Source organism: Vanacampus margaritifer, chromosome 10 (assembly GCF_051991255.1).
Source record: "Vanacampus margaritifer isolate UIUO_Vmar chromosome 10, RoL_Vmar_1.0, whole genome shotgun sequence".
Taxonomy (NCBI): domain Eukaryota; kingdom Metazoa; phylum Chordata; class Actinopteri; order Syngnathiformes; family Syngnathidae; genus Vanacampus; species Vanacampus margaritifer.
Window position 1 is genome coordinate 11125518 of NC_135441.1, and position 27649 is coordinate 11153166.

Below are 27649 nucleotides of genomic sequence, written 5' to 3' on the forward strand. Positions count from 1 at the left end.
ATGAAGAGCAGTGCGGATACAGACGTTCGGCTCCGTTCGCAATAACGTCCGAGATGGGGTTGCGGGGGCGGTGGATAGCGATATGACCCCTCCTCGTGACCCAGTCGACTTCCAACATCAGAACTTACGTCCCCCAGCTATCTTCCCTCATCGTAGACAATCTCACACCCGAGGAGCGTTAATGAAATCTACATCTCTGTCTGAGAGGATATGAAAAAAATAATAATGGTGGAACTGGAATTATTACGCTTCACAGTGCTCGAGGATTTAATACATTTTTAATCAAGGTATAATCTTGGCAGCGTCGACTACCACTGTGATATTTGATGCTCTCTTAATAAAGGCTTGCAAGCCTCTTCATTTGATTAAAAATATTTGCATGAGAAGCAGCGACGACGAGCGAGACATGGGGGAGGACTTGGCTTTAGGTTAAAACGCATCCTAATCCTATATCACAGTTTGCGCTTTGGTCCTCAAGCCGAACAAATGGCGGTGAAAGGTCTCAGTGTTTGACATGGTTACACACTAAACCAGCCTGGCTATGGAGTGACGGAGGGCGTTGAGGTGACTGAGCGGGAAGCTGGGGTTCCCGTCTAAGCCAATTTAATCAACGAGCTCAGTCTACGTGGCCTCGGTCAGCCTCCGGGAGATCCATCTGAGAAAGATTAACTCAAGAGTTTTAATGAGGGTCAGGATCAAAGCCTCGACCACCTGCGCTGTGGAAGAGCTGGCGGACTGGCAAGGCAACTGTACCCGCCATGAAGTAGGTAAAAGATCACCAGTGGGAAGGGCCTCGACGTGGATACATGGTTATATTGTACTACACGCAATGAGAGTAATGCTGTTTACGAAAATATGTTGATATAAGCTTTAAATGTTGCAAACTATGATTGTTTTATATGATAGACTGCTCTAGTACAAGCCTCTATGCTAGCACCCTGAGGAAAAATAAAGACTTAAACAACAGAGATAATAGATAAATAGTGATGTATTCCAGTATGATGGAAAGGCATATCGTTTGGTCAAAGGTTTAAAGTCACTATAGGGTTAGACAGCAGGACCATTAGTGATGGAATAATCTTGATTTGGGGCATGAGCCAAGGAATAACCGGGTGAAAGTGGGTGTGGATCCTGCGAGATTTCTCGTTTTTTTTTACTTAATGCACAGGAATACATCAAGGCATCGAGGAGATGACTATTTTTTAAGGTCTACAATTCAGCTGATCGAAACGGAGTATTCGGCCAAGGGTGTAGTGCCATTATAGTTATTTTAGTGTAATTGAAATTAATGGGCCACCGTTGATTCACTCCTTACTTCAAATGCGTGTCAGTGTTACAAGACTTTAAAACAGAGGTAACTTCTTCACATTCTGGCAGCATTTGTGGAGAGGGTTCATTATTTGGCACTTCATTAAAAGGCAAGGCGGGCCTGTCAGTGGCGCAGACCGCCGCTGCCAGTTAACAGTCGTGTGGCAGGAAGGTGGTATGGTTTCGGAGTAAGGACTGAAAAGGAAATTTGGGGTTTAAGACTCATTCGAGTAGACATGTGCTGCTACAAAGACCTTGTGTGCAGTTCCGAACACCAAACTAACTTCAGATTACACAATCTCCTAATTATAGAAGTTCTGCCACTTCAATCGATTATTTGAACATTTTGTGTGCAATTGTTTCAGTCGATAATGAAGCTTCATGTGGATGGCATTAGAAGATGCAAAGTACAGTCAGATGTGACACTCTTTTCTCAACAATCATGAAACCATTAACTCCTTTAGGCAGATGAAATCCAGACTATCAAATGATAATAAAGATAATCCTTTACAAATTAACCATTGTGTGAATTAGCTCCTTCTTGTTTTACCAAAGCCACTAAGCTGCTACGCAGTGACAAAATCAGAGGCCACTGTAACCTTAAAGTCAGGACAGGAAAACTACAACATGGAGATGTGACAGATGCGAGTCTGAACCATGTCATGCTAAGTGTGTAAGACACTCAAGGAGACTGCTATCATCGGTGTCTCAAAAGCAAATGATAGGAAAAGAAAAACAACAATTGGGAGAAGACAGAGATAGATCAAGTCATTTAGGGTGACAGAGGAATAGAATCAGATAGCTAGGGGCTCAATAACTCCCCACCCCCCCATCACTGCCCTCCCTCATTCTTCCTTAGAGCTAAGGGTTGAGCGGCTTGTCCTGATTTTTTTTTTTCTTGTGGACAGAGTTGCTTGAAGAACCAGCAGGTGCTATGGACATCACTCTTCAGGCCGGGCAAGCATAGGCCCTTAGCAGCAAGGCCCCCCATGGCAAAGGAAGAGCATAGAAATCAGAACCTGGGGGAGGGCGCTTAAAGCAGTGCCTACAAAACAGAAACACAGAAGTATCATCAGCTTTTTTTTTTGTTCGCTTTCGTTCATGAGTCATGCAGACATTTCAATTTCCTTTTGGGTACAGTTGCCCCCTTGAGCCACATCTAACAGAACTTTCTTTGTGTGTATGTTATCTTGCATTTGAAGAAAGAGTGAAGTAAAGCTTTATCCAGACTCGTCTCAACCAGATTCCATGGGCCTTTGGTAGAAAAAAGAGTTCTATAGTATATGTCTCATGTATAACACAAACCCAACGTTATTCTACCCTTGGGGCACAGAAGCAGCACTTGTCCAAAAGGATATCTTTTATCTTCCTTTGGCGTTTTATCTTCGCGCCAGTCTGTGATCATTTCCCAAGATTGCCTCTTAAGTTTGAGCTGTGTTGCATGAAAACAAGTTGCCTTAACTGACAAGGGCCCATTCTTGTTTCAAGTTGGCATAGTTCTTAGGTCATGTCATGCCCAGTGAATTGACGTGGATGTATCTGATCTGCAGATCTGAGTTGTATATCTATTTTGTTTGCTCAGTCCTCAGAATGATCTCACTACTGCTGCTTGAGGTCATACTCCTTATCCTAAAGGAGGAGTTGCAGAACTACTCTTCATTTTTGATGGAAATTTTCTATTGGAGGACTCCAGCGTCTTGGCTTTGTCACGTAGGCTATCGAGGGGCTTAAAGAAATCGCCTGTGGCGTCAAACTGTGTAATATCCTGTCGTCTATCTGTCTTTTAGCGGCTTGGCTTTTGTCAAATTGGCCTAACGGAATGTTTGAATGTGAAGGATTACTCTTCATTTTTGATGGAAATTTTCTATTGGAAGACTCCAGCTCTTGGCTTTGTCACGTAGGCTATCGATGGGCCTAGAGAAATCGCCCGTGGCTTCAAACTGTGTAATATCCTGTCGTCTGTCTGTCTTTTAGCGGCTTGACTTTTATCAAATTGGCCTAACGGAATGTTTGAATGTGAAGGATTACGATCAAGAAGATGTCTTTAATCTCACATCTGGAACATGTCAGAATGAGACGTCCACATTGCCCGTGGCATTGAAGAAAAAAAAAAAGGATCTCTCCAATGATCCTTGGACGTTAGGATGGCGAGATGCTGCTAAATTACATCAGCTGATGGATGGGTACCACCAGCTACCATCACCAATTCAAGCTACAGGCACAATTTTTGATTAGGCTGTAGTTTGGGATGTGGTTGGATTGTGCAGCTATACAGAATATGGAGCTGTCTGTCTGTATTCAAGTTATAATTCATTGGCAGGTGTATCATTCCCTGGTGTAAATTAGAAACTCTACTAAAGGGTAGGTATCATTTATATGGTCTGACTATAAAAGACTTGTGGTAGTTTATCACCAGTACATTTCATTGGTGGAACTGGACCACCGTTCCAATGAGCCCCATTCAAAGTCGTTTCGATCTAACAGACTCTGTGTTACCTCTGCTAGGATGCTGCTACTGCTAATATACTACCTCATTGTCCCAAACTTGAGGAGTACTCATTGATGAATTCACATCCAGAGAAAATGAGATTTAGTCTCTTTTGCACGACTTATTTCAATTAATTTCCAGATACTACCAGGCCACTTTTCCTCCACGTCTTTCTTTAAATTAGCAGGCTGTGAACCAGAGAGGGGTTTTAAATGATGTTTACAGAGACAGCGTTGTGATTTACTGAGCTATTCACTTTTTAGAGCCACTTCCTTATTGTGTTGCAAACATTGAGCACTCACAAGTTGTTCAGAGAGTTCTCCCTTTTTTTTTTTATTCTTTGACTAAGAACACTGGGTGACCAATGTTATGTCAAATGCATGTTACTTCTGAATGTCATTCATTGTTTGCTATTGTTCTTCGCCTTTGAGAGTGCTGAATGGAAGGCATGATCATAAACTTAAAAGGAAGTACAACTAAAAAATAGAAAAACACAATGACGATCATAATTCTCTGTGGATTGTAAAACCTCTGTCTTGCTGTCCACATTGTGGGGCTTTTTCAACGAAACTGATTAACTACGCCTTGACATCCATGGGCTGCAGCCTCGTCTCACTTGGGATGGAATTTATGGCGGCCCTTTGCAGGTCAGTGTTGTCTGCATGACACCTTTTGTGGGGGATATCGTTTCTGAGAGAGTTCCCTTGTCTCCCAGCACATTTGGGAAAGATTCACTAATATAACTTGTGTTTCTGAATGCATATGTTTCAATAAGCTGCTTTTGCTTTACATTCAGACATTGCGCAATGTGCAAACATTGGCGAGTGCGTAGGCAAACCTTGTGTATACACTGTACATTTGAGTATGTTTTAGTTTCTCTGTGACGTCTCATCTGTTTTCTTTTGAAATACAGCGAGTTTGCTTTGGTTCAGCCCAGAAAGTCAAACTGTGAATAGGTGAGAAGTTAAATATTGTTTATATTGATACAAGATTTTTCACTCAATAGGTTATTTGACTCGACAGCAAGTTAAACATTCTTTTTAGTGCTGAAGGTTAAGGTGAGAAATACAACGCTAGAAAGTGTTATCTTTGTTAAAGGGTTTTAATTGACTTAATCAGATGGACATAACCTATTTATTCCCAATGGGATGAACCCATAGGTTAGGTTTCTAACAATACCAATCTCCCGTATGGTTAAATGAAGGGCAGTGCCGCAGGACCCACCTTTGTTGTACAATAAAAGCATGCAAATTCATTAATCTGTTGAGACATGCCCTTTCTTTTAAAGTCAACAATAGCATTCTTTTGTTGAATACAGACTTTCCGGTACTATTGTGAGAGTTTCGGCATTTTGACTCTTTCATCAATCAGAAACATTCAAAATAACTCAACGCTGTCTCAGGCCTTGAAGTTCACCTTGCTCTAGAACGGCATTGGCCCCTTGTGGGAAAGGCGGGGCCGTGGGCGTCTCCTCTTCCAACCGGCAGGTCTGTGGCTCTGACCACCCCTCGAGGGGCTTTGCTGCACCAGCTTTCTGACTGGAGCTGCTTCCTCCAATTCTCTGCCATGTTCCGTGGAGGCCATTGGACCTATAAGATACAAACACATATAAATATACCATTCATTTCCAATTTACTTATATAAATATCGCAACTTGATGATGGTGTACTAGCAGAATGTGGAAAAAGACAAGGAAATAATAGATGAGGCACCACAAGACATGTATGTGTGTATTTAGAGCCCACCCAGCATTGTTGTCCATCAAGTGTGTGTCGGTAGTTAATACAGAGCAGATTTACAGAGCCAAAGCAATGAAAAGCCCATCTCTCGTGTTTCATGTCTCGGTCACTCTGCCTGTAGAGTCTAATAAACACCTCACAGTGACAGAACCTTGCCAGAGTGCATCCTATCACTTTGTTTGGTCCCAAGATTAGAGATGAGCCTGTGTGTGTATGTTTGAAATGTGTGTGTGTGTGGTGTGTGTGTGTGTATGTGTGGACACGGGTGTGCTAGAGAGTAATCCCAGATGTTCTCACTTCTCAGTTAGCCATTGGTGAGGTCCGGCCTGGTTCGTGTAAGAGCCTGTGGTCAAATTGCCTATGTCCACCTCTGGTGTGTCTCGGAGTACTCAAACTATCAGAAGCTGAATGATCCAAAGCGCCCCGATTTGTCATGGAATATTTATGCTTATCATTGACTCCATATTAATTTTTTATGACCCCATAGAACACATAGTACTACATGAAAGCCTGATGCATGGAGCTGAAGATGAATTGTTGTAATGATTGATGCTATTCTATTCTGATCTCTAAGCCCTTCTTATTAAAAACAAATGCAGTCTTCTCTTCCCTTATTTCATTTTGAGTCCACGGATCTCCTTTGCACTCCTCAGACTTCTTTACAACAAAAAGAGAGGCAACACCACTTCCCACTGGGCACCGTCAAAAGCTGATTGAAACTACTGACACGAGGTCATGACATTCCAGTTTGCTTACAGACACTGGCACCATTTTTAGAGTTCCCCAAAGAGTGACCTTTGGAAGCTTTACAAGGACTTGTTTGAGGACACAGCTTGAGATAAGTCACAGGGTGGACTGCAGAGGTGAGGCTCGAAGGGAAGCAGCAGCTCAAGTCACTAAAAAAAGGTCGGCAGGAAGTTACAAAATCACAGCTCATTTTGGGCTGAATTGACTATGTTGAAATTTGGGATCCAGTTTTGGTTGTCAACCTTTCATTAATGGGTACACATTCTAAAATGGGAACGAGACAAACATGGATTACGGTATCAGCATTTGGAAATATCACCAGCACCGACCTTCTATATTACACGCAGCTGTTTTGAGCAAATGTGTTTTGCGGAGTGCCATGTTCCGTTCTACGACTCAAACACAGCGTCGAAAAATCACATGGTCAGACATTTATATTGTGGCAAATTTGAAAAGAAATTCTGAATGGTGATGATTCTCCTGGGCTGGGCTAGAGACTGATTTTGAAGGTGCAAAAAAACACAACATTCTTACAATAATGTGAGTAAAACCTCCATACGACCTTTTAAACATTGTTCTCCAAGTTCCCCAAGGTTGATTTCATACGTAGTTAGAGTGCTTTTGAATCTTTTCATATGATTATCAACCTTCAGCTGCATACTGAGAGAAATGTCAAAAGAACAACTGAGAGAGTTTGAATGGCATATGTGAACTGAGTCACTGAGCTAGTTCATTGAGTGCTTTCGACGTGTTATCCCTGAAATGCCAGACATCTCGAGTTCCATTTCCACACTAATCCCCTTTAGCAAGCACATTACACGCTATATTTGTGGTAGAACACTAAGCTAATTCATGGTCCAGAGGAAAAAAAATAAATCTCTGTTGCATATTTCCGCATCTAAAGCCCATCTTTGCCGCAAGGAGCTTTAATCTGCACGTTATCCTTTTGTTATTGTTCCTTCAATTCAGAGCGAAATAGGGACATACACACATTCTTAAAATACTCTGCTTGTTTCTTTCACATCCAAGAGGATGAACGTTAATACATGCGTTGTTTAGGTAGGTTTTAGGGCAAACTGAAGCATCCTGGAAGGATTTAGCCATTCCTCTGGCACAGGACAACTGAAATACTTCATGCCTCACCTTTAAATCACATGGACAACATGCTGTCACCACTTTGAAGTTTTGAATGTTTTGAAGGTTCCTGGGCCTGGACATGAGTAAATAATATTGAATGAAGGCTCTATTGCACACTTAATTAACTGCTTTCATTGGTGTTAAGCATTCAGCAAAGCTTTCTGAGGATTTAGCATAAGGTGACCAGACATTCCGGTTTATAGGTTAGTCTCGGTTTTGAGACTTCGGTCCCGAGTCCCGATGTACTTCGCCAGGCATTGTTTATCCTGCTTTTCCTTTTTAAGTGTGTTTGTCAGTCACCTAATTGTCATAGCGTTTCATTCTACTAATCTAACATCTAATCGCTAACAGACATGTTTTCATCACACTTCCTGGTTCTGTGTCTAAGAATCATGGGAAATGTAGTCCTACTAGCCTAATCCTGCAATTGCCGGTTTGATGTAACGTAAGCTAAGTTTTTTTGGTGGCATATTAGAAATGTTACAATGCAGAACCAGCAGACAGGTAAACAGCTTCCAATAGGTTACGGGGCCGAGCAAAAAAGGATTGATAATGGTGAGTGCAGTTGACTTCTTTAGTGCTGTTGTTTTACCATTAGCTAAAGCAATAACACAACTACCGGTCACCAGATTGACAAGATATTAAATTTCTTATAAATTATAATTTATATATTGTATGTTTGATTTTCAGTGAAATTGTGGTGTCCTGGTTTTTAATTTTGAAAGTCTGGTCACCCTAATTTAGCAAACAATAAAAGTCAGTACAACTATAGCTAATGGTGGCTATGAACAAGTTTATTATAGGATGCTTTTGGTCGCATTGGAAAGGAATACACATTATGGACTACGGTAGTTTACATTTCCTGACAGTTGAGCCATATACCAACATTTAAACATTCGGTATTGCACATTTAACTGCAATCACACCGTAATATCCAGGGGATCAGTGAAATGACTGTATGACCAACACAAACAGGCCACCAAAACTCATCTGCTGTCCCATTTCTGATACTGTCACATCCCAGGGCCGCAATGAGACAATTTCGATGTCCATCGCCACAGCAGCCTGTCAGCATCCGCTGTGCATTGGGAGGAACATATTGGCCAATCTCAATCAATCCATTCTGCCAAAACGGATAGAAAAGTGTAGTGAAAACTGCTCAAATATTCTGTGGTCCTGTGATAAGGCTGGCAGTATAGATTAACTTTTGCAGCCAGTAGGGAAAGTGTTTCAATGTGACAGCAACATGTCATTGTAGAATTCAGACCAGCAACTAAATAATGCATATTTAATCTCCATAAACAAGGATATATATCAGCCATTTTATTGCCCTGAAATTGGAAGCAGTCCCTGTGGTATCTTCTTTAATCTTTTCCCAGGAGCGATACCCGTGTTTTCCCTAAGTTGCTAAGGCACAAAACTCACCGGATAACATATGTCTGACAACAATAAACCTCTTAGCTCTTCTCTCTGATGACCTTAGACCTCCTGTGCTCTCTTTCCACCAAATCTGAACCCTTATCTTTCCGTTGCTAATTCTCAAATTAAAGTTTAATATATGGGGAATTTGAAGAATGTCTGGATACTATTTCCGCATAGGATGTAGCATGTCGTGGTAGGATGCAAATGAAGCTTGAGTAGGATCGGGAATAGTTGTCAGTGTAGAGATGAAGCTGCTTGATTCTCCGCCCTGCTTTCCCGAGGCGATATGTTGCCTTTCTTCAAATGGCTTGCTGTCCGTCTTATCACGGCCCGGTGCAAAAAGGAATATTGACAGCTCATCCGTGTTGTGACTGCAACAGCCCATCATCAGCACCGCAGTCTTTAGAGATATAATATATAACTTCCAAGGGAGAAAAATGGCCAGTCTCTGGTTTGAAGCCAAGTTCATCAGCTGCCCTCATGACAGGCGAGAACAAACTGCGCATCACAGTGCTGCCAATGGGCTGGAGCTGCTTATGAATAGTCGTAAAGCTGATTTGTGTGCACCGTCTGCCAAAACAACCACATAACAAATGTCTGCACTTGTAAATGGAGCGACAACACACATTTTTCAGTCATTAGAGCAGCAAAGATTAACTTACACAAGACTGCTGGAGAAACAATAGCGGCGAGCACACAGAGGCACTGTGTTCAGAGCTTATGTCGCAGCAAATGTAAACAAGCACTGTCAGCCGTAGCCACCGACATTTAATCCACATTCAATATTCTCCGATTGATTGACTCTCGGATCTTAATGGCCATTTGTTCATCCGCTTTGCTCGTTGCTCAGCTGCGTCGCGCCAACTGTGAATCCACCGTGTCACAATCGCATTGATCAAATCTCACGGCCGGATGAGATCCTCACGAGCGTTTAATCTCTCCACCGTGTTCACTTTGCTCTGCTAACATTGCTTATCTGACACCCCTGCGACACACACTGCAGATTGCACAGATGTGTGCGGAAACAAACAGCTAGCAGAAGAAGGAAGGTTGCCATCAGAGTGCATCTTATATGCTGCTTTTAGGCCCTAGCAGAAATGTAACAAACTCTCCAAACAGCTTTTTGACAAATTGGTGTACCTATAATGCCAAGCCAAGCTATGATTCGGCACTTTGGCATATTAATCAAGAAACAAACAAAATATCCATGTTTTCTGTATACCCGAGACTGATCACTAGTCAGTTGCATTGCAGTATTCAGTAGGGACGAATCATCATGTTCATGCCCCTGCCATAGCAAAGATATTTAAACCATTTTTTTTAATTTTAGTTTTTACCATATATACACAGATTTTTATTTTTTTTTTAAAGATTTGTCTTTTTTTTATTATTATTATTTATGCTTTTTATGCATTTAACGTGAGCTCAAACATCTGAAACCAGAGTGGTATGGCGGCAGTAAACTCAATCCAACTCACTTAATAATAATAATAATCATCATCATCATCATCATAATATTGTATTCATAATGCACTTTACTTTAAGAGAGCTTAAACATGGCTTAGGCCTAAGTAAGTACTTGACCCAGCAACACATTTAGACATTCAAAATAACAGTAGTCGCAGTCATAATGTGTTTTATAGTTTTTTTTTGGTGGCGGTGTTTAATTTAATTAATTAATTAATTGTATTTTCGGGTTCAAATATGCACCGCACCAGCTGAAACCATGTACTTCCAATAGTCATTTTTTCAGGAGACCCCAAAATCGGCATGTTTGTTCAGCCATAACATTGCATCCTCAGATAGAGCAAGCCATTTTCAATAAATGGTCAATAATGTAAGAAAAGAAAATAACACCCACAGGTGTGGAGTCTGTGGACTGACCAAAAGTCTATATTGTGGGGGGGTGGTTTGGGTTAAATTGACCAAAATGTGATATACATTGTGTTTAAAAGTGTGCTTTAATGTCTTTCAAGCACATTGATGGATTTAAACTATAAATAATGTTTTATGTATGGTCTTTCTATATTGCAGATTTTCACCTATTTCGGGAGGGTCTGGAATGTATCTTATGCGATAAAAATGGTGGTTCACTATACAGTACTGTGCGTTGCTAGTAGTAAAGGTGAAGCCCTCCGAATTTGTATTTACAATGCTGACAAATAATACCGAAAGACCGAAATGACTTGATGACTACAACACTGGGTAATAAATATGATCGTGATCTCCACATCTAGCTTTTGAGCAACACAGGACTAATATTGCTTTGGTGTCACCGAGTTCCTTTAAAGCTTTTGCAGAAACACCACCAATTCGGAAATTGTTAAGTGTTTGGGCTGGAAAAATTCATAGCTCGCGCCTCCCAAATGGGACACACATTTTGTTATTTGATTGAATGTGAAATCCCTTTGAGCGAAGGATAAAAACGAGCTGTAAAAAGAGTCTATTTTGGTCACGTCAATGATTGTCTATCTGAAACCGCACAATTACATTGTGTTCCGAACAATTATAGTTAATAATAAAAATTTACCATAAAAAAGAGAATAACATGCTCCGTGGCTGCAGCATATTATATTGACAACGTGCAAACCTTCTGGGTAAGCAAACATCATTTGCCTGGGCTGTGGAAAGGAAGAATGAGTTCCCTGGAGGAGGTAGCCATGGTTATGGCGTGACGTCGGAAGAGCAGACCCGCTGTCTCTACCGTGCGTCTCCCCTTCTTCATTAACTAAAAGGAGACGAGTGGCATTAGCCGGTGAATCGGCGCCGTTACCAGAGACACGCTAACCCGCACAGCCAGACGGGGGTGACGCTTGCCACTGCGTAAGCACATTAGCGGATCAGGATTATTTATCCGGGATGAAGTGTTAATTGTGCTAGAACAATCCAAACATTCTCTTAGCCTTTAATAAACGCTCGCGCTGTCACAGCATCACATTGAGGGATTTGTCAGCTCTTACCCCACACGCTCGTCCTGACATATGGGAAGGTGACAAAACAAGTACGCAGCTCTTCACAATCCAATATTTAGTGTCGGATAAGATACTCATCGCAGACCCCCACCCCACCTCGGTAATTCTGGGCCTTGGCAGAAAGTGGTACCAATTGCTGACTTTCAGACCACGTTACCATGGCAGCCACCATGAAGGCGCTCAGTTCGGAGCAAAATCAAAGTTATAATCCAGGGGTGCATTGTATTGCTTTCTACACTTTGTGGCAAGAAATTTCTTCTCATCTTTCACATCACCAATCACACATAATTCCAAATAAGGATTGATGTGACTGTCAAGGTCAGATTAGTACAGAACGCTCTTGTTTTGATTCTGAATGTAGAGATGTGATACTGCTGCTGATCTATTCCAGTGGGATCCAGGACTGCTGGCTACACAAAAGCGGCGGAAATTTACAACACTTCTAAGAATGTGTTCAAGAGCGTTAATAGATTTAAAGCTATTTTCATTACATTAAATTGGTTAACACAGTAATGCGTAAACATAACGGACAACATAGGGACAGATGAGACCAATAGTTTCGATTTGTGAAAAAAATATTCAATTGACTATGTTTTGGACATAGCCTATGAGATTTCTGCCTGACAGTTGTGATATGTAAAAATAATAATAATAATAAAACAACAAAAAAAATTTACCTACACTGGTGGATTTTTTTTAGCGTGAAGAATGATGAAGAATGTTTAAAATTAAATAGGATTAAATTAAATGAAAGGTGAAGAATGTTTAAGTGGCTCTTTCATCTTTCATTTTTTTGTGTATGTGGCCGTGCAAAAAAAAAGGTTTGGACACCCCTGCCTATTCTACACTTATAGATTTTATCAACGTGCCGGCATACTGTACAATTAGAATCAATGATAACCATATTTGTGATGTTAAGCCTCATCTGCGGCCTCAGGGGGGGGTTTGTTTTGTGCCGTCTTTGATTTGGGCTGAGGGCTGTTTGATATGCAGCATTGTTGCGCTGTGATAATGCTACGCTTGTGGCCGAGCTGAAGGCCGCCTTTGTCCATTAGGAAACCAAAGTGCGTGAAAAGTTTCTCCCGTTTAATGCAGCTTTCTAACGCAACCCCCACTGTACCCTTAGAGTGAAGGTTCAGAGAAAATTAAGATGAAAAACAAGCAGCCCGCTTCTTTCTGCAGATGTCCTTTTGAGTCAGCCTGACTGCCTTGTGCCCGAATTAGAGAGCGTATGAAATGATGAGGTGTGAGACGGCGCGCTCGCCGATGATCAGAGCGCTGCCAGTTCAAAGGGCCGCCGGCAGCAGCACTGAGCCGGCTAATGAAGCTCTCGACTCCCCTCGCTACTTGACTGCCTGTCGCTTTATTCGCAGTCACACTTCCAGTTGGAGGGGTGAATTTGTGGCTACAAGGTTACTGCGGGTTGGGGGGTTTCTGTCCACCAGCAGCCGGACTAAGTCACTTCCTCAACATTTGTCTCTGGGGAAGAATAGCAACAGAATCTGAAGTTGCGCAGCCCAAACACGATAAGCAGTTATGGAAGATGGATCCAGTTGAAGTCTACGGTCTGTAAAACTGAAACAAAGCTATCCACCAATTAGGCCATTGGTTGGTTCTGTGGTTGGGACCAATGTGGTTATTGTCGTCTATATGTCATTTTAGAATCTTGTTTAAACTTCTCTTACAATGTCTTAAGTCCTTTTTACAATAACCTCTTCAAAATAAATGGCTTATGATTCACACATCTGTTTAATTGTGACCACGTCGAAGCAAAATACTGAACCCTCAATTGCTCCTTGTGCTGACATCAGTAGGCGAATGAATAGTCATAATGCAAAGCGCTTTGAGGGTCATGTAAGGTGGAAAAGCACTATCTAAATGAAGTACTACTTACCACTAACAACTCAGGCTTAAACTTAGCTCCTCCCCAACATATAAACATCTTTGTCTCTCAGTCTAGATGTATCACCTCAACAATATTTCTCAACACTTATTACTACTTTCCTATTGGCCAGGGCTTTGCCGCCATCCTATGGCATCTTAAGACATCTTTTGAAGCAGCCCTTAAAATGAGAATAGTTACAGAAAAAATGAATTCATTTATACGCTTGCGATTTAGAAAAGGTACAAGTAATACCTTTTTGGCCTGAGAACAGGGAAAAATAGTTATCGGGGTGATACAAGTTTAACTGTTTGTGCATCATGATGTAATGCTGCAATCCAATTCACAAAGAATAGTTCTTCTCCAGCTGTAAATAAAAACTACAACTGTTAAGTGACTCAGGAAAATGTTGTATTAAGTCATTTTCCATGTGAGTATTGTTATATTATCTGTCTAAATGTGTCTCCATTGTTCATGTGACAATCAATAACAATGACAATCAATGCAAACTGTTAGCATGTCAATGACGTTTTACACTCTTTGTGAGCATTAAGCTAGTTGTTTTGTATACCCGTGTAGTTCTCTTGGTTTTGTATTTAATTCAACATGGAGTGGCACTGAAAGCTTGAAGCCTTTTTCCCTAAAGAATTATTCACTATTTACCAAACTGCTGCTTATTGTGAAGTGAGTTGAATTGAGTTCATTACCACCATGCAGCCCTCTTATCTGAAGTTCTCGACAAACTCGTACGTTGGGTCATTCCTCATATCTCAAGGTACCGCTGTACATTGGTGCAGGTTGCATCTTTGAGGAACAGAATCGCACTTTCTCTACATCCACTTTTCTGAGAGTGTCTGAGAGGCCACTATTCTCAAAGACGGCGTGTGAAGGGCAAAGGAAAGCACAACCCCGCCCTCTCCCTTCTCTCCTGTGTCATCATCATCTCACCTCCCTCTGGGCTGTGAACCTGCTTTCTTCCATTTGACAGGCTGGAGGAAGAGAAACAGGAGGGAAATGTCACTATGCAGGGGCCTTGGCTCTCCCCACAGCACACTGTATATACACTTGTGATGACAGGAAATAGCAGCTACGTTGCATCAGACTGCATTACCGGAGGAATATCGTTGGCTCAGATGCTTAACCTGGACACAATGGGTGTAAAATGGTGGTTGCTTTGAACCATATCCACGGATGGAGTTGTACTTGTTCTGAACCTGAACCCAATTACCTTTGGAACTCATGGTTATCAACACGTGACATGGATGGATGGATGGATAAATGGAAAAATGATATGAATAAGGACCGATGGATATAGATGGACGATAACCTCGGTGACAGCCACCAGTGTTGCAGATGAACCACAAGGTCTCCCTTGGAATAAACTGTTTCCATTATGTGGATAAATGTTTATAAATGGTTTTGCTAATTTTATAAACATCTGTTTCCATTCTCCCTAACACTGGCGAGGGGCCCAGTACTGATCCGGGGTAACCACCTGTGTGTAGGCTAGACCTGCGCTATTATTCAGTGGCAAGTCATCTGACTGACAAGATTTTAACGTATGAAATAGTCACCCGACGAACAACAACACGTGCAGTGCGATTAATAATACATGATTTCATTCCCCGGTGATTGATCTCCAGTTGTGTAGGGAATGGGAGGGATGTTGTGATTTTCAAACATTTCTTTCAAAGTGAGAACACTGTGAACATGACAGTTTGAAACCACTTGAGAGGCACCACAATAGCTTAGCGATAGAAACATGTTGCCCAAAGCTTCCTGTCACACCACATCCCCCACAGGGGAAACTTTAAAAAAAAAAAACAGTCGGATCTCCTTTCTTAGCCGGCAATAGTCGTTGTAGTCCCAAGCTTGACTAAGAACAACCTGCTGTGCGTTACTTTTAGCAACATCTGACGATGTAAAATATGTATGGGCTTCTACCAAAAAACGACATGTCCAAAGCAATATTTTGTGGTCTTTTAAAATCGTGCATGAAGGCCATTAAAGCACCTGCATTCCTAAAGAGCACAATATTTATTCTGTGGTCTGACAGCTTGTTAATAAAAGTGTCCACTTAGATCTTGATCAGGAATTAGATCTGCCAGAACTACTGCTATAAATGTATAAACACTTAATTTTCAAACAGAGGGTCGTAAATAACATTTTCATTGGGCACTGGTGGAAAGCTGTTAGTAGGGGGGGACGATCTGGCTCTAATTAAGAGGGAATGGCAGGTCCTAAAGAAAACTTCTGACGATGATATGAGGTCTAGTTAGGCAGAACATGACCCTCTTCACTCCATACGGCCTCTAGCCCAGCTCAGGTTAGGATTAGAAAAACCTGCAACTTGGGGCACTCGTAAATCAAGGCAACACTGTAATGTTTTTTTCACTGTTCAAAATATTTGCATGTCATGCTTTTGTCAAAATAAACCACAAATTAATAATGATATCACTTTTCCCATCCTTACTACGATGCTGAAAGCATGCCTCACAATTGTGTAAACGTGGTGAATGGAAAATTGTGAATTCAGAAGAACCAAACAAGCTTAATGCTAACAAACAATGGAAAGCGCCATTGAGATGCTAACATTTAGCATCCATGTGGCACATTTTGAACATTTTATGTCCTTTAAAGGTCTGGAGTGCAGCACATATCCACACAGTGAGTGTCAGCTTTCCGCTCGCTATACCCATATGTGAGCTTTTCAATGAGACAACCCTCCAAGCTCCCATATAACCTTGTTCCCAGTCCACCCTTTTATTTTAAAGTCCCTCGGCTTTTCTTCTTTTACTTGTCTTTGCTCTTTTTTTTCCCCTCCCTCCGCTGCATCTGCTCTCCAGGGAAGATCTGAGTGAGTAGATTTATTCATTCAAAGGGTTCTGAATTGCATTATGGCGGCCAAACGCTCGCATATGCCAAAGTCTTCAAGAATCTCTAGGGTTCGACGGGCCAAAGGTTAGCCTTATATCCCTACCAAATGACTTATGATTTTTTTTTTAAATCGCTTGCTTAACTCCCACTTATTCTGGAGCAGTGGTGGGTGCTGTTCATGATGCTCATGTCAGCCAATATTATACAGACGTCCGCATGTCTTAAATTTTTTTTTTTTTAAAGCACATTTGAGCCCAGAACGTTTCCACTGGGACACCATTCTTCGCTTCAACACTTGGCCACAATATTAGGTACACCTGGTCTCAATCCTGTGAGCTCCAATGCAAAAGCTGGTGATTAATCTTGCATCTACTAAAACAATGATGGTCAAAACTGATATGAAATGTTCCCACCAGGGGAACTTGGGGAAAATTCAAAAAAATTCAAAATGTTATGACATTTTTCCCTCTCAAAATGGTACTCTATAGTATTTTACTGTATAAAAAGGATAGACTAATTTGCTAGGATGTAAGTAATTGAAGGGCGGCACGGTGGCTGACTGGTTAGCACGTCCGCCTCCCAGTGCAGAGGACGGGAGATCGAGTCCGGGCTTCGGCCTTCCTGGGTGGAGTTTGCATATTCTCCCCGTGCTTGCGTGGGTTTCCTCTGGCTGCTCCCGTTTCCTCCCACATTCCGAAGACATGCATGTCAGGTTAATTGAACTCTCCAAGTTGTCCATAGGTGGTATTGTGAGTGTGGCTGGTTGTTCGTCTCTGTGTGCCCTGCAATTGGCTGGCAACCAGTTCAGGGTGTACCCTGCCTACTGCCCGAAGCCAGCTGGGATAGGCTCCAGTACCCCCTGCGACCCTTGTGAGGAAAAGCGGTTAAGAAAATGGATGGATGTAAATAATTGAACAGTGTGTGTATCATGATTTACTGCTGAAATCAAATTCATTATCCTGCTCCTTCTGTTGTGCCCACATTGGCCACCGAGAGGCAGTATAATGGCGAATATGCCACGGAGAAGGCGGGACTTCCGACTTCCTGGTTTTCACACATCAGCTTTGTTTCCGTTTCCTGTTTGCGATGTGTGGGCCGCGTCCCAGTTCTTGTGCTTCCGCCCCTTCTTGTGCCCCTCGGTTGCGATTTCCCGTCCACGGGTACGAGTGTGAAGTGTCTTTGTTGTCCGAAGCATTTCAAAGAGTCGAGACGCCCTGCGCGGGAGCGCGCAGTTAGGGGGCGCAGTCAGTCAGTGGCCGGAAAACGACGCTGATGTGTGAAACCCGTAAGTCGGAAGTCCGTGGCATCTACTGTACCCCATACAGTGCGGACCAGAGCTCTGGTGCGGACACAAACCAAGAAGAATGCCAATGGCACTACTACGACAACTGCTACTGCTGTAAGTGGCTCAGTAAGATGCTATATAATGTGTTAATATTGGTCATTTTTCACATTGAATAAATAATATATGTATGTATTGTTCCACCATTGTGTTCAACTATCTCTTTCTTCTAAAACAACATCTATCAATGCTAACTGTTAGCATGCCATTAGTGTTTGGCATTGACAGGTATAATTTGTTAGAATGAAGCTAAGAGGATTTGCCTAATGTGTAATTGTGCTGTGTGTTTCATGGTTAGTGTGACTGTAAACTTTAGTTGGGAGTCTCAATTTTGAATCAAGTTCATAGTATCTGAAGTTTGCGGAAATCTGACAAATAACGGCTCATATCTCAAAAACGTGTAAATCAGGTCTCTCAAGGCATTTCTGTACTGTACATCATGTGTTACAACAATGATTCTTAGATTTTGGTTACTACAATAACAGTGATAAACATTGTAATTAGAATCTAACTGTAATTTTTTATGCATTTTTTTTTTTGCATCTCATTAGATTTGTTAGTGGTGTACCCAACAAATTGTTGTGTGTGTGACTGTGTATCGAGCCAGGTCATTTATTGTCCGCCTTGCAAACAGCTTGTTAAAGTCCATAATGCTGGCTCCAGTTTAGGAAAATCCAATTTATTTATTTTTTTAAATGTATTTTTATTTAATTTTTTTGCAGTGGACTAGATCTGACCTGCCGTGTTTATTAGCAACATAATAACTAGTGCATGTGTTTCTCAGCACCTTAATTTCTCCAATAATCCCATGCTAACATTCCTCCAGACCGCCCCCTCCCTTTCATACAGCACTTATTAAGATATTCCTGAGCATCTGGAAATGTTTATCTGCGTTTGTTCTCTCCCGAGTCTCCGAAATCACATCCAAAGTCACAAACACCTTCTTTGCATTAGCACACCCCGCATAATGATTTACACTTGCCAATCAGACCCGACCAGGCGCTGTTTTCTGGCCTCCTCTGAGATGCCTTACTTACTGTTTTTGGCTGGAGTTTGACCCGCAACACTAGGTTGAGCATATGAGCGCGCTGCAGTGCGGCGTCTTATGCGTGCATCCAGCCCCAACAATACATCAAAGTTTCATACGGAATAATAGCAGCGCTGACAGGCTCACATGATATCGCCCGCTTTCCAGGCAGTCGATTTCTCGCTCAGATAAAAGCAGCCATCAAGGCCGCATGACTACCTCACCTGTTTAACCCAGCTAGAACAATTACATCTACTGTATGTGTGGGTTGTATGTGTGTGTGTGTGTGTGTGTGCGTGTGTGTGTGTGTGTGTGTGTGTGTGTGCGTGTGTGTGTGTGTGTGTGTGCCAGCTGCCATTATGTGTTGCTATGGGGTGCCGAGAAATAGATGGATGCTCCTGCGACAGACACATGGAAGGACTGTTTACGTCTTGAGAGTCAGAGCGAGAAAGAGCGATCGGCCTCGGGGATGAATTATGGATACCACATGTCTAAAGCTAGAGCCCACTCTTGAGCCAGAGTGCTTTTCAAGGATGGGTAATTGAAGTGCACAGCTAGAGGATGGCAGTATTACACGAAGAAGGCCACTGCTGCTTTTTTGTTAGATGAGTTGAAATTTTACAAGGTGCTCGCAGGTACCATTTCTACACCACCATTTTTCAGCTGGATTTCTTTTTGACCATTAGTTTACATGGCAACAGTGTTTTGAAGTGTGAAATCACTTGAAAAGGCGTCCTAAAGTGGTTGTTTTTGAAAAGGAGTTGTCTATGAAAACATTAGGACTTGACAAGCAAAAAAACAAAACAAAAAAGGAACATTTATGCCTAGACCACTTCTCAAGTGAAGTGTTTTTAATATTATTATTATTAATATTATTATTATTACATGATACTTGATGTTCCGTAACAGTATCAAACATATGAAGTGTATATAAAAAGTCTACACACCCCTAATTCAAATGCTAGGTTTTTGTGGTATAAAAAAAATAAAGAGACCAAGATAAATCATTAAAAAAAACTTTTCACACCATTAACCTCTAATCTGTATAACTCAATTGAATATTTTATTAATCTTTTTGAGAAGTGAAGTAAAAATAAACAACTGAAATAATGCTGTTGGACAAGCGTGCATAACTGGGAGGTGGGCATTTAGAATTCAAACTCATGTTAAGTGTCACCATTTAAAGATGAAGATTTATTTAAGCATCCTCTAATTAGCCCCCAATAAATTTCAGATGTTCTAATAAGCTTTTCGTGATTTCGTTTTTCTTTTTCTTTTTTGTCATTCAAACAGAAGCCAGAAGGTTTTGTGCAAACACTGACTGATATTCGCAACTGATCATAATTCCTTCCGTCTTGACTAGGGCCCCAATTCCATCAGAAGAAAAAACAGCCCCAATGCAAGATGCTTGACAATACGTATGGTGTTGTGGTTTGCACTAAACATACCTTTGGGAATTATGGCCAAAAAGTTTAACCTTGGTGTCATTATGCCATGACACATTTTCCCACATATGTTGAAATGGATTTTGAGCAGAGATATTTAATATGTTACAACAAACCAACACTTTTTTGGGGGTGGGGGGTGGGGGGGGATAAGTGGCCCCAAGCAGCCACTTTGTTCTCTTAAGACAGAGGTGTCCAAACTTTTTCATTTGAGGGCCACATACAAAAATATGGACTGATGCAAGGGCCACTTTGAAATCATTTGACTTGAACATATTGAACACACTGCAAAATCAATATAGCAAGCAATGATATATTGTTATAGTTTCTTGTTGTTTTGGGAAAATGCTACATTCCAGCTTCTAATCCAATCAACACATTCAGAATCAAAACAAAATCAAACACTATTAAGATGACCATTTAAAGAAAAAAAACTTGAGGATAAACAAAACATTAAGGGGAATAAACAATTTTTTTCTTCTAAAATTCTAAAAAAGAAAAAAATCACCACAGTGTTTTGATGAGAAATTTTATTATTTTAGTTGTAAATAGTTTATTGGTATATTTTTTATATCTAAAAAAGCTCTACAGTATATAAGCCAATTTATTCATAATAGTGGTACCTAATTTTTCGACAACCTCTCTTCTCACTCTGCACACTTCCATCTTTTTTTTAAACTAGCTTTGCGAGCCATGTCAACGTTTTTTGTATATGCCGTGGAGGACTGATAAATGGATAGCGGGCCGCCAATGGCCGCCGGGCCATAATTTGTACACCACTTTGTTAAGCCTTTGGCTAGCACCGAAGCACAGCATGTTTTTAAATGATTATTGTATTTAGAAAAATACTTTTTGGTTGTTGTCCTAGATTGATTCCTTGCAAAAGAATCAATCACAGTGTTCCTTCACATAGTGGCATCGCTTTGCCAACAATCTTACCATTAATAAACTTTTCAATAACAAAATGATGAAAAGTTTCCAATAGGCTTGCCCTCTGACTTCAACACTATTCATATAGTTATAAACCTAACAATCGAGTCCCACTTCATGATTCAACACTACATACAATCTGTCTTTGCTGTGCATTTCTGCCTTATTTCCCAGACACACTCCCGGCTTAGACAGATGCCCAATGAATCGGAAGCGCATTTGTCTCAAGATAAAAGACTTCACACCCACTGCCTACATGCAAGAGCTTCTTCTGACACCTTTCCGCGACGGCGCACGCTGCCCGATCCTAGCTGACACACTCCAGCTAGCATCCCTCCCCACACCCATCACCGCCGCAACACACTTGCCTCCCTTCATCTCTCGCAGCTCCCTTTTTCTCCCTTCCTCCCCATCAATGGAGCTCTGGTACTATACGGTAGCAGCCCAGGGTTAGGAGGGGTACGAATGGGAGGCACATAAGCGGCATTACTGGAACAAACGCGAAGACGGATAAGCTTTCTTGAAAAGCCCTGTTTCCCCCCGCGGGGTTTACGAACATGCTTTGCCGCACGCAGGGGTGCGAAAAACGACACTGGCCGTGATGCTAGATAATTGCTTCCCATTTAGTCGTGCGCTCAGTAGCGTCGGACAAAAATAGCGTGTGTCGCTGCACGGCGAATGTGCAGGGAAGCATGGGAAGTGGATGGTGCCGCTCTGTTGGATCGATACGCAGGATGGACAGCACCCTGGCTACACAGCCTCTCTTTTCTACCTAAGTCTATAAATCATGTAGCCTTATCACTGCAATCAATACGGACTCAATCACACCTCACAGCCTATAGAATCCTCAAGCCTGTGTGAGTCTTCCCAGCAACCGTAGTTGGGAGGTTGGTGATAATCCCAAGAATGGCTCGGACGTTTACACAAGGCCTAACTGTTGTTTTTTCACACCACGGTGTTACCTGCATCACATCTGCAGGCTTGAACCATCACTCCCCGCAAAGAGACCCCCCTTCCCCTTCCCCCCAAGGCAATAATGTGCAATATTAGACTTCACAGGCATCCATATGTAGTCCAACAATGGCTCCAGTGGCACTTTACGGAAATGTACTGTTACAGGGGAGATGATCCACGCAACTGGGATGTGTGTGTTCTCCTCACCGACCCATACAACAATTACAGTCCTCGTTATCATCAGCACAGGACGCTTCTATAGGCAGCGTGTTGCTCTGCTGCACAATCAAAGTCATGGAATAATCATCATCATGCAACGCAGGTTAGATGGAACGCCAGCCGTCAATTTGTCAGATTCCCTGCTGAGCTTGGGGAACATGTGCCATGCATAGCATACATTTCATCACAACAGTCTGCCATGCATCCATCACCCCGCACACGCAAGCTCTCAATATTCCCTTTGCAGCTTGGCTTCACATCAAGGTGAGGGGATGATAATGATGCACCTAAGCCAGGAGAACAACATTCAACTTGAAGCCTTTTGAACCACTGCAGTGCAGTACTGTACCCGGCCAGGTGCTCCTATATTCCTGCTGAGAGCCCACACATGCCGGGTAACTGATCAACCACACATACAAACACAGATCAGCCTGCTGGAGCACAAACAGGACAGAAATAGAAAAAAAAAGAAAAGCACAGAAGGTGCACGAGCGCTGCCTCGCTTCTACTCACCAGCACTGGCAGAACACAGCAGAGACACCAGGAGCACAATCACCAGCGTCAGAATCTTCACATTCATTTCTGCACTCCCCTCTGGCTCGCCGCTAGTCGCTCGCTGATATACTGTAGTGCTGTTTGTGTGTATGTGTGTGTGTGTGTGGATGGGAGGGAGGGAGGAGAGAGAGCAAGTGAGGGAGCACCAAAGAGACTGTTTGCTCTGCTCTGTGTGTGTGTGTGTGTAAGAAATGAGTGTTGTCCAAATGTGTATTTGTGTATCGTGTGTATATGTGACAGCAGCACTCCAATGAGTGGAGGCACGTCTCTATCCGAGCTCCCCCACAGAGTGCGTGCGTGTGTGTGTCAGAAAATGAGCAGCCAAGTTCAGTGGAGCCGCGAGTGTCTCTAGAAGTCCTGCTCGCCTCGGATAAGGAGGCTGTCTGGTCATGTGGCTTATGTATCTCAGACCCGCTAGGTCACAGAAAAGCCACCTCCCCCCCAAGTCAGTAAGTGTGCATGGGTTGGGAGTTGGCAAAAAGGGAGGGAGGGGTGTGAAGAAGAAGAGGGAGCATGTGGGGGGGGGGGGGGGGCAGGTTTATGATAATAGCCCAACAGATGCTCTTGTTGAAAACTGTTTTGAAATTGCAAAGCAGGGAGACATGTCTGGAATTCGGGGGCATCAAAATAAGCGGATGAAAGAATGGAAGGTGCGAGATGAGCTTCCTGCTTTTGTATCTCTAACCCTCGCTCCATTCTTTCAGCGGCTCGCCTCCGGCTAAATAGGTATGGATGGCTTAAATCACCAAGCGCCGTTTGAAGTCGGCCTCCGTGACAGTTGGGGAGTCGCTGCAGGAAAATACGTATCAATTATTGCCCCCCTCCTCCTTTAAACCAGTCATTTTTTGACATTTCTTATATTCTTTTCACAACAAAGGCCGATAAGAGAGCAACTTATCTGGTTGTCGTTTGTTTACCACACAATAAACAGGAAAGGTTGATTTTTATTGCCATGAATTGTGAGAATTTGGAGTTTCCTTATCGTGGCAGGCCATGTAGCGACATCAAGGCGACGTGCTTTTTGTGTCCGCTATTTGGACGTTTTCAAAACATGAAGAATGTGTAAAACATTTACAGTGTTTGGTTGCATCACAGGGCTGGTCGTCTGGTTTGCTGCTGTACTCTTGAAACGTGAAAAACGTTGCAAACTTCCAGATGAACTCAATCTAAGGCTTTTTTGTTTGGGCGATCAACTTGACAAATGCCAAAGCAAGTTTAGTTTAGTGGAATTTGGTAGATGAGTTACGCCTTTCTGGGTGTTTCGGCGCCGTACACGTACACTCAATTTTTGACTCAGTAAAAGCAGGTTTAAATGATAGCTGAGATGATGTAATGCAATTTTGGTGTATTTGTTTGAGGCCAGACAGATTCAGACAGGCCATTTAGCTTAATGCTAAAATGGCAGAAATGAGCTAATGAATAACATTGGTGTTATAACTCTTTAAGCATTGGATATTTGAATGCAAAAAGTGGAGTAGCCCATGTAAAGTACCTCTACCCAGATGACAGCTCATATCTGAATGGCGGCTGCTCATATCTAAACCCCCCAGAATTCAGGTTACTTGTATCTCAAGGCACGACTGTACCTGGTTTCCGTTTATCTTGAAAGTTTATCCTTTGCATTAGATGTCAGATTGTGAAGGTGTTCCTAATTTTTGTGGCCTGCCGAGTGGCTCAACTCTGCTCACATTTGGGGTTTTGCATCTGAGTCCCCAAAGGCATGTAGTGACACTTGATGGATGGGCCGCATTTGGGTCCCAACCTCCGGACCCTTACCCCCTCTCAGCGACTCTTCTTCTCTGTGTTGTCACTAAACAGTCACACTTTAGTGTCGTGGACCTAAGAAGAGGGGCCCTGTGACCCTCAACTCTCCAGCTCCTGTCTCACAACAGCCCGACCATTGTCTACCCCAAGGGCCCTGGCTCCCAGAAGGGCAATGAGTGTGTGAGATCCAACAAGAGGAGCACCTTCCATTTTTACACACGGCACTTGAAGGCCTCTCCTGTTCACGTGGATCGCTCCCCTTGCCCGGGGTGCTAAAGATGCTGATCCAAGCCCCTTTTCTTAGCCAAGAGATAATTAGCTTGGTTGCTTTTAGAATAATTTGTTCACGACATCTTCTCAAATGTGCTCACTGATCACTGACAGAAATCCTTCCCAATCGTCGCTAATGGCGGATAGATGGGGATTATGGCGCTATTACCAGCCCACTTAGTAGTTAGGAGTAATTCCAAATTCAATTTAATCCAACATTCGGGAAGGATTGCAAAGCGAGCCCGCAGAGATATTTCACATAAACAGTAATGTGCTCGAGTGGGCTATTAAACAGTTGCGCCCAATCCAGGTGCTTGAACCATCCCCCCTGACATCTTGATAATTCACGACTGTGGCTTTAGCAGTCATTAAAAAGTCATATGGATATGGATGGGAGTATGAGCGACATTGTAAAGTTGGCAGTACCAGCTCAGACATTTGCACTCTATTAGCTTTAATTGTCTTAGCTCGGAGCAAAGCCGTGTAATGAAACTGTAGCAGATGGCGTTTCCTCGCCGTGTGTCGGTGGACGTTTGCCATGAAGTGAACCCTAAGCCAGGGGATGACTGCACGTTTACATGCGGGGGAGCCGGGTGTTTGGGGTCAACAGGACACGGGCCGAGGTCGGAAGGCGGCAATAGGGCCAAACATCTGCCGCAACACAGGAAACACTTGGCTGTTTACAGGAAGCGCACATGAAGGAATGTCGTGCATGTCTGCATTTGATGACCTTTCCTGATTCTTGACTTCTTAATAACAGGCAGACATTCCTCAGGTAACACGTACTGTAGGATGCAAATGGAATCTTTTTCTTCTATGCCGATGTCAATGTCCGTAGCAGGAATCATCAACAGGTGGCCTCTCGATTCAAGAATTGGCTAAATTAAGCCGATGATGAGCTCATGGTTGTGCACAAACAATTGAGTTTTCCTGTTTATTTTCCGCTTCCATACATAGCTGCTGATTCCGGAAATGCTAATGAAGTTTTCGGATGTTTATTTGTGTTGTTGTTTTACTGTCTGAAGATAGACATTGATGCTGTTGCTGAGCAAAACCGTGCTAACTTGGTATTTAATTGCTCCATTTGCGAAATTATAATTATAGTGAAAATATGACATTTTCTTTCGGATGAATGAAAAACTGAATCATTTGTGGTGCTTTGCACTTCTGACGGCGTAAATGTGGCCCTTCCCTTTCGGCAAGCCATGAAAAGTATTGAGTGAAGCCTCTTAAAGTCATACAAGTCATATTTTAAGCTTTATATATATATATATATATATATATATATATATATATATATATATATATATATTTATAATTTAAAGTTATCTAAGAACCTGAAGTTTGTTGTGGCTAAAACTTCCATTATCTTCCCAAGTGTTGATTACTAACAATCAGATAAATGTGAGGGTGCATCTCCAGAAGGAGCAAGCACTAGCCATAAGGGAGGAAAGAGAAAGAAAAAGCAGATGAGCAACATACTGCTGGATGGTGACGAGGTGAGGACAGAGAGAAGACAAAAGGAAGGGAAGCATGGTAGAGATCCCCCAACAGTCTAAGTAGACAGGACAAGCCTGAGTCATCCTATCATAACCTCAAACTATGCGGTGTACTGGCTGGTCTTTTGATTAGCTGACTACAGAAACAGTTCTACTTCATTTTTGTTGAGGATAAGCAATTCTGCCTGTCAGTATTGTCTACAGTACATGTATTGTGTTCAAATAGCCATTGCTTCTAAAACTGCTACTATTTGATGCTAGCTATTAGCATGTCAATGGCGTTCTGCATTGTTTGCTAGCATTAGGCTAAGCGTACTTTCGAATGGCAAAGCTATGACGTTTTGAATAGACAAGATACATTTTCCTTGATTTATAATTAGACAGTAAACCTTACCTGGGAGCGGCATTAAACAGCTTAAAGCGTCTTTTTATTAAATGTTCACCACTATTGCCAAAGAGCTGCTTATTGTAAAATTGAGTTCTCTATCATACATAGCTTGTATCCGAAGTTTGCGCTCACAAGTCAAAGCAACAAAAATTGTCCGAATGATAGCTCGTAAACCGGGTTACTCCTATGTCAAGGCGATGCTGTATTTTAAAATCCCTCCTCACCCCTGCAGACGAGTAAATGCCACTATAAAAGGATGGCCACTAAATAACAAAACATGGTAAACACATTTCTCTACTTTCCCAGTGAGCATGTGCAGAACCTGTTGCAGACCCTCATGAGCGTGTCAAAGACAGATATTACAGAACTACAAATAGCCACTGAATCAGTCTAATCAGAACATGGGATCTGGTGAGGGTGTGTGTTCAGGTGCCAGGTGATAGCAGCACCCTCCTTTTCCTCCGCTACCATTGATTGCCTCTTCACTTGGCAGCAACCATCTTAAGCGCGACCTTTAACTACGCCCGTGTGCGTCGGCATGTGGGGGCAGCTGGTGGCAACGTCCCAGCTTCAGGCACTGTCTAACTGTCTTTAAGGAAAACACACCAACCACTTGCTTCCCTGTGCGCTGGTGTCATTGTTTCTCAGCAAATCCAGCCTTGTTTTTCATTGTAAAACAGCTTC

At 42.3% G+C, this 27649-nt stretch overlaps 1 protein-coding gene across 1 annotated transcript; it reads right to left on the reverse strand.

Moving 5' to 3' along the window:
• Positions 1-259: 259 nt before the first annotated feature.
• apln (apelin) lies at positions 260-23393 on the reverse strand. Its single transcript, XM_077578700.1, has 3 exons — positions 23003-23393; positions 5213-5385; positions 260-2353 (listed from the first exon to the last, which is right to left on the reverse strand). The coding sequence occupies exons 1-2, from the start codon at positions 23067-23069 to the stop codon at positions 5219-5221; spliced, it is 234 nt and encodes a 77-aa protein (XP_077434826.1). The 5' UTR covers positions 23070-23393; the 3' UTR covers positions 260-2353; positions 5213-5218.
• Between the last annotated feature and the right edge of the window lie 4256 nt (positions 23394-27649).

What these genes read in the sequence shown, in the direction of transcription:
- apln (XM_077578700.1), bottom strand. Translation starts at nt 23,069, where the DNA reads ATGAATGTGAAGATTCTGACGCTGGTGATTGTGCTCCTGGTGTCTCTG. An exon ending in GCTGTGTTCTGCCAGTGCTG is followed by an intron (nt 5,386 to 23,002) that starts GTGAGTAGAAGC and finishes TGTATCTTATAG; the next exon opens with GTCCAATGGCCTCCACGGAA.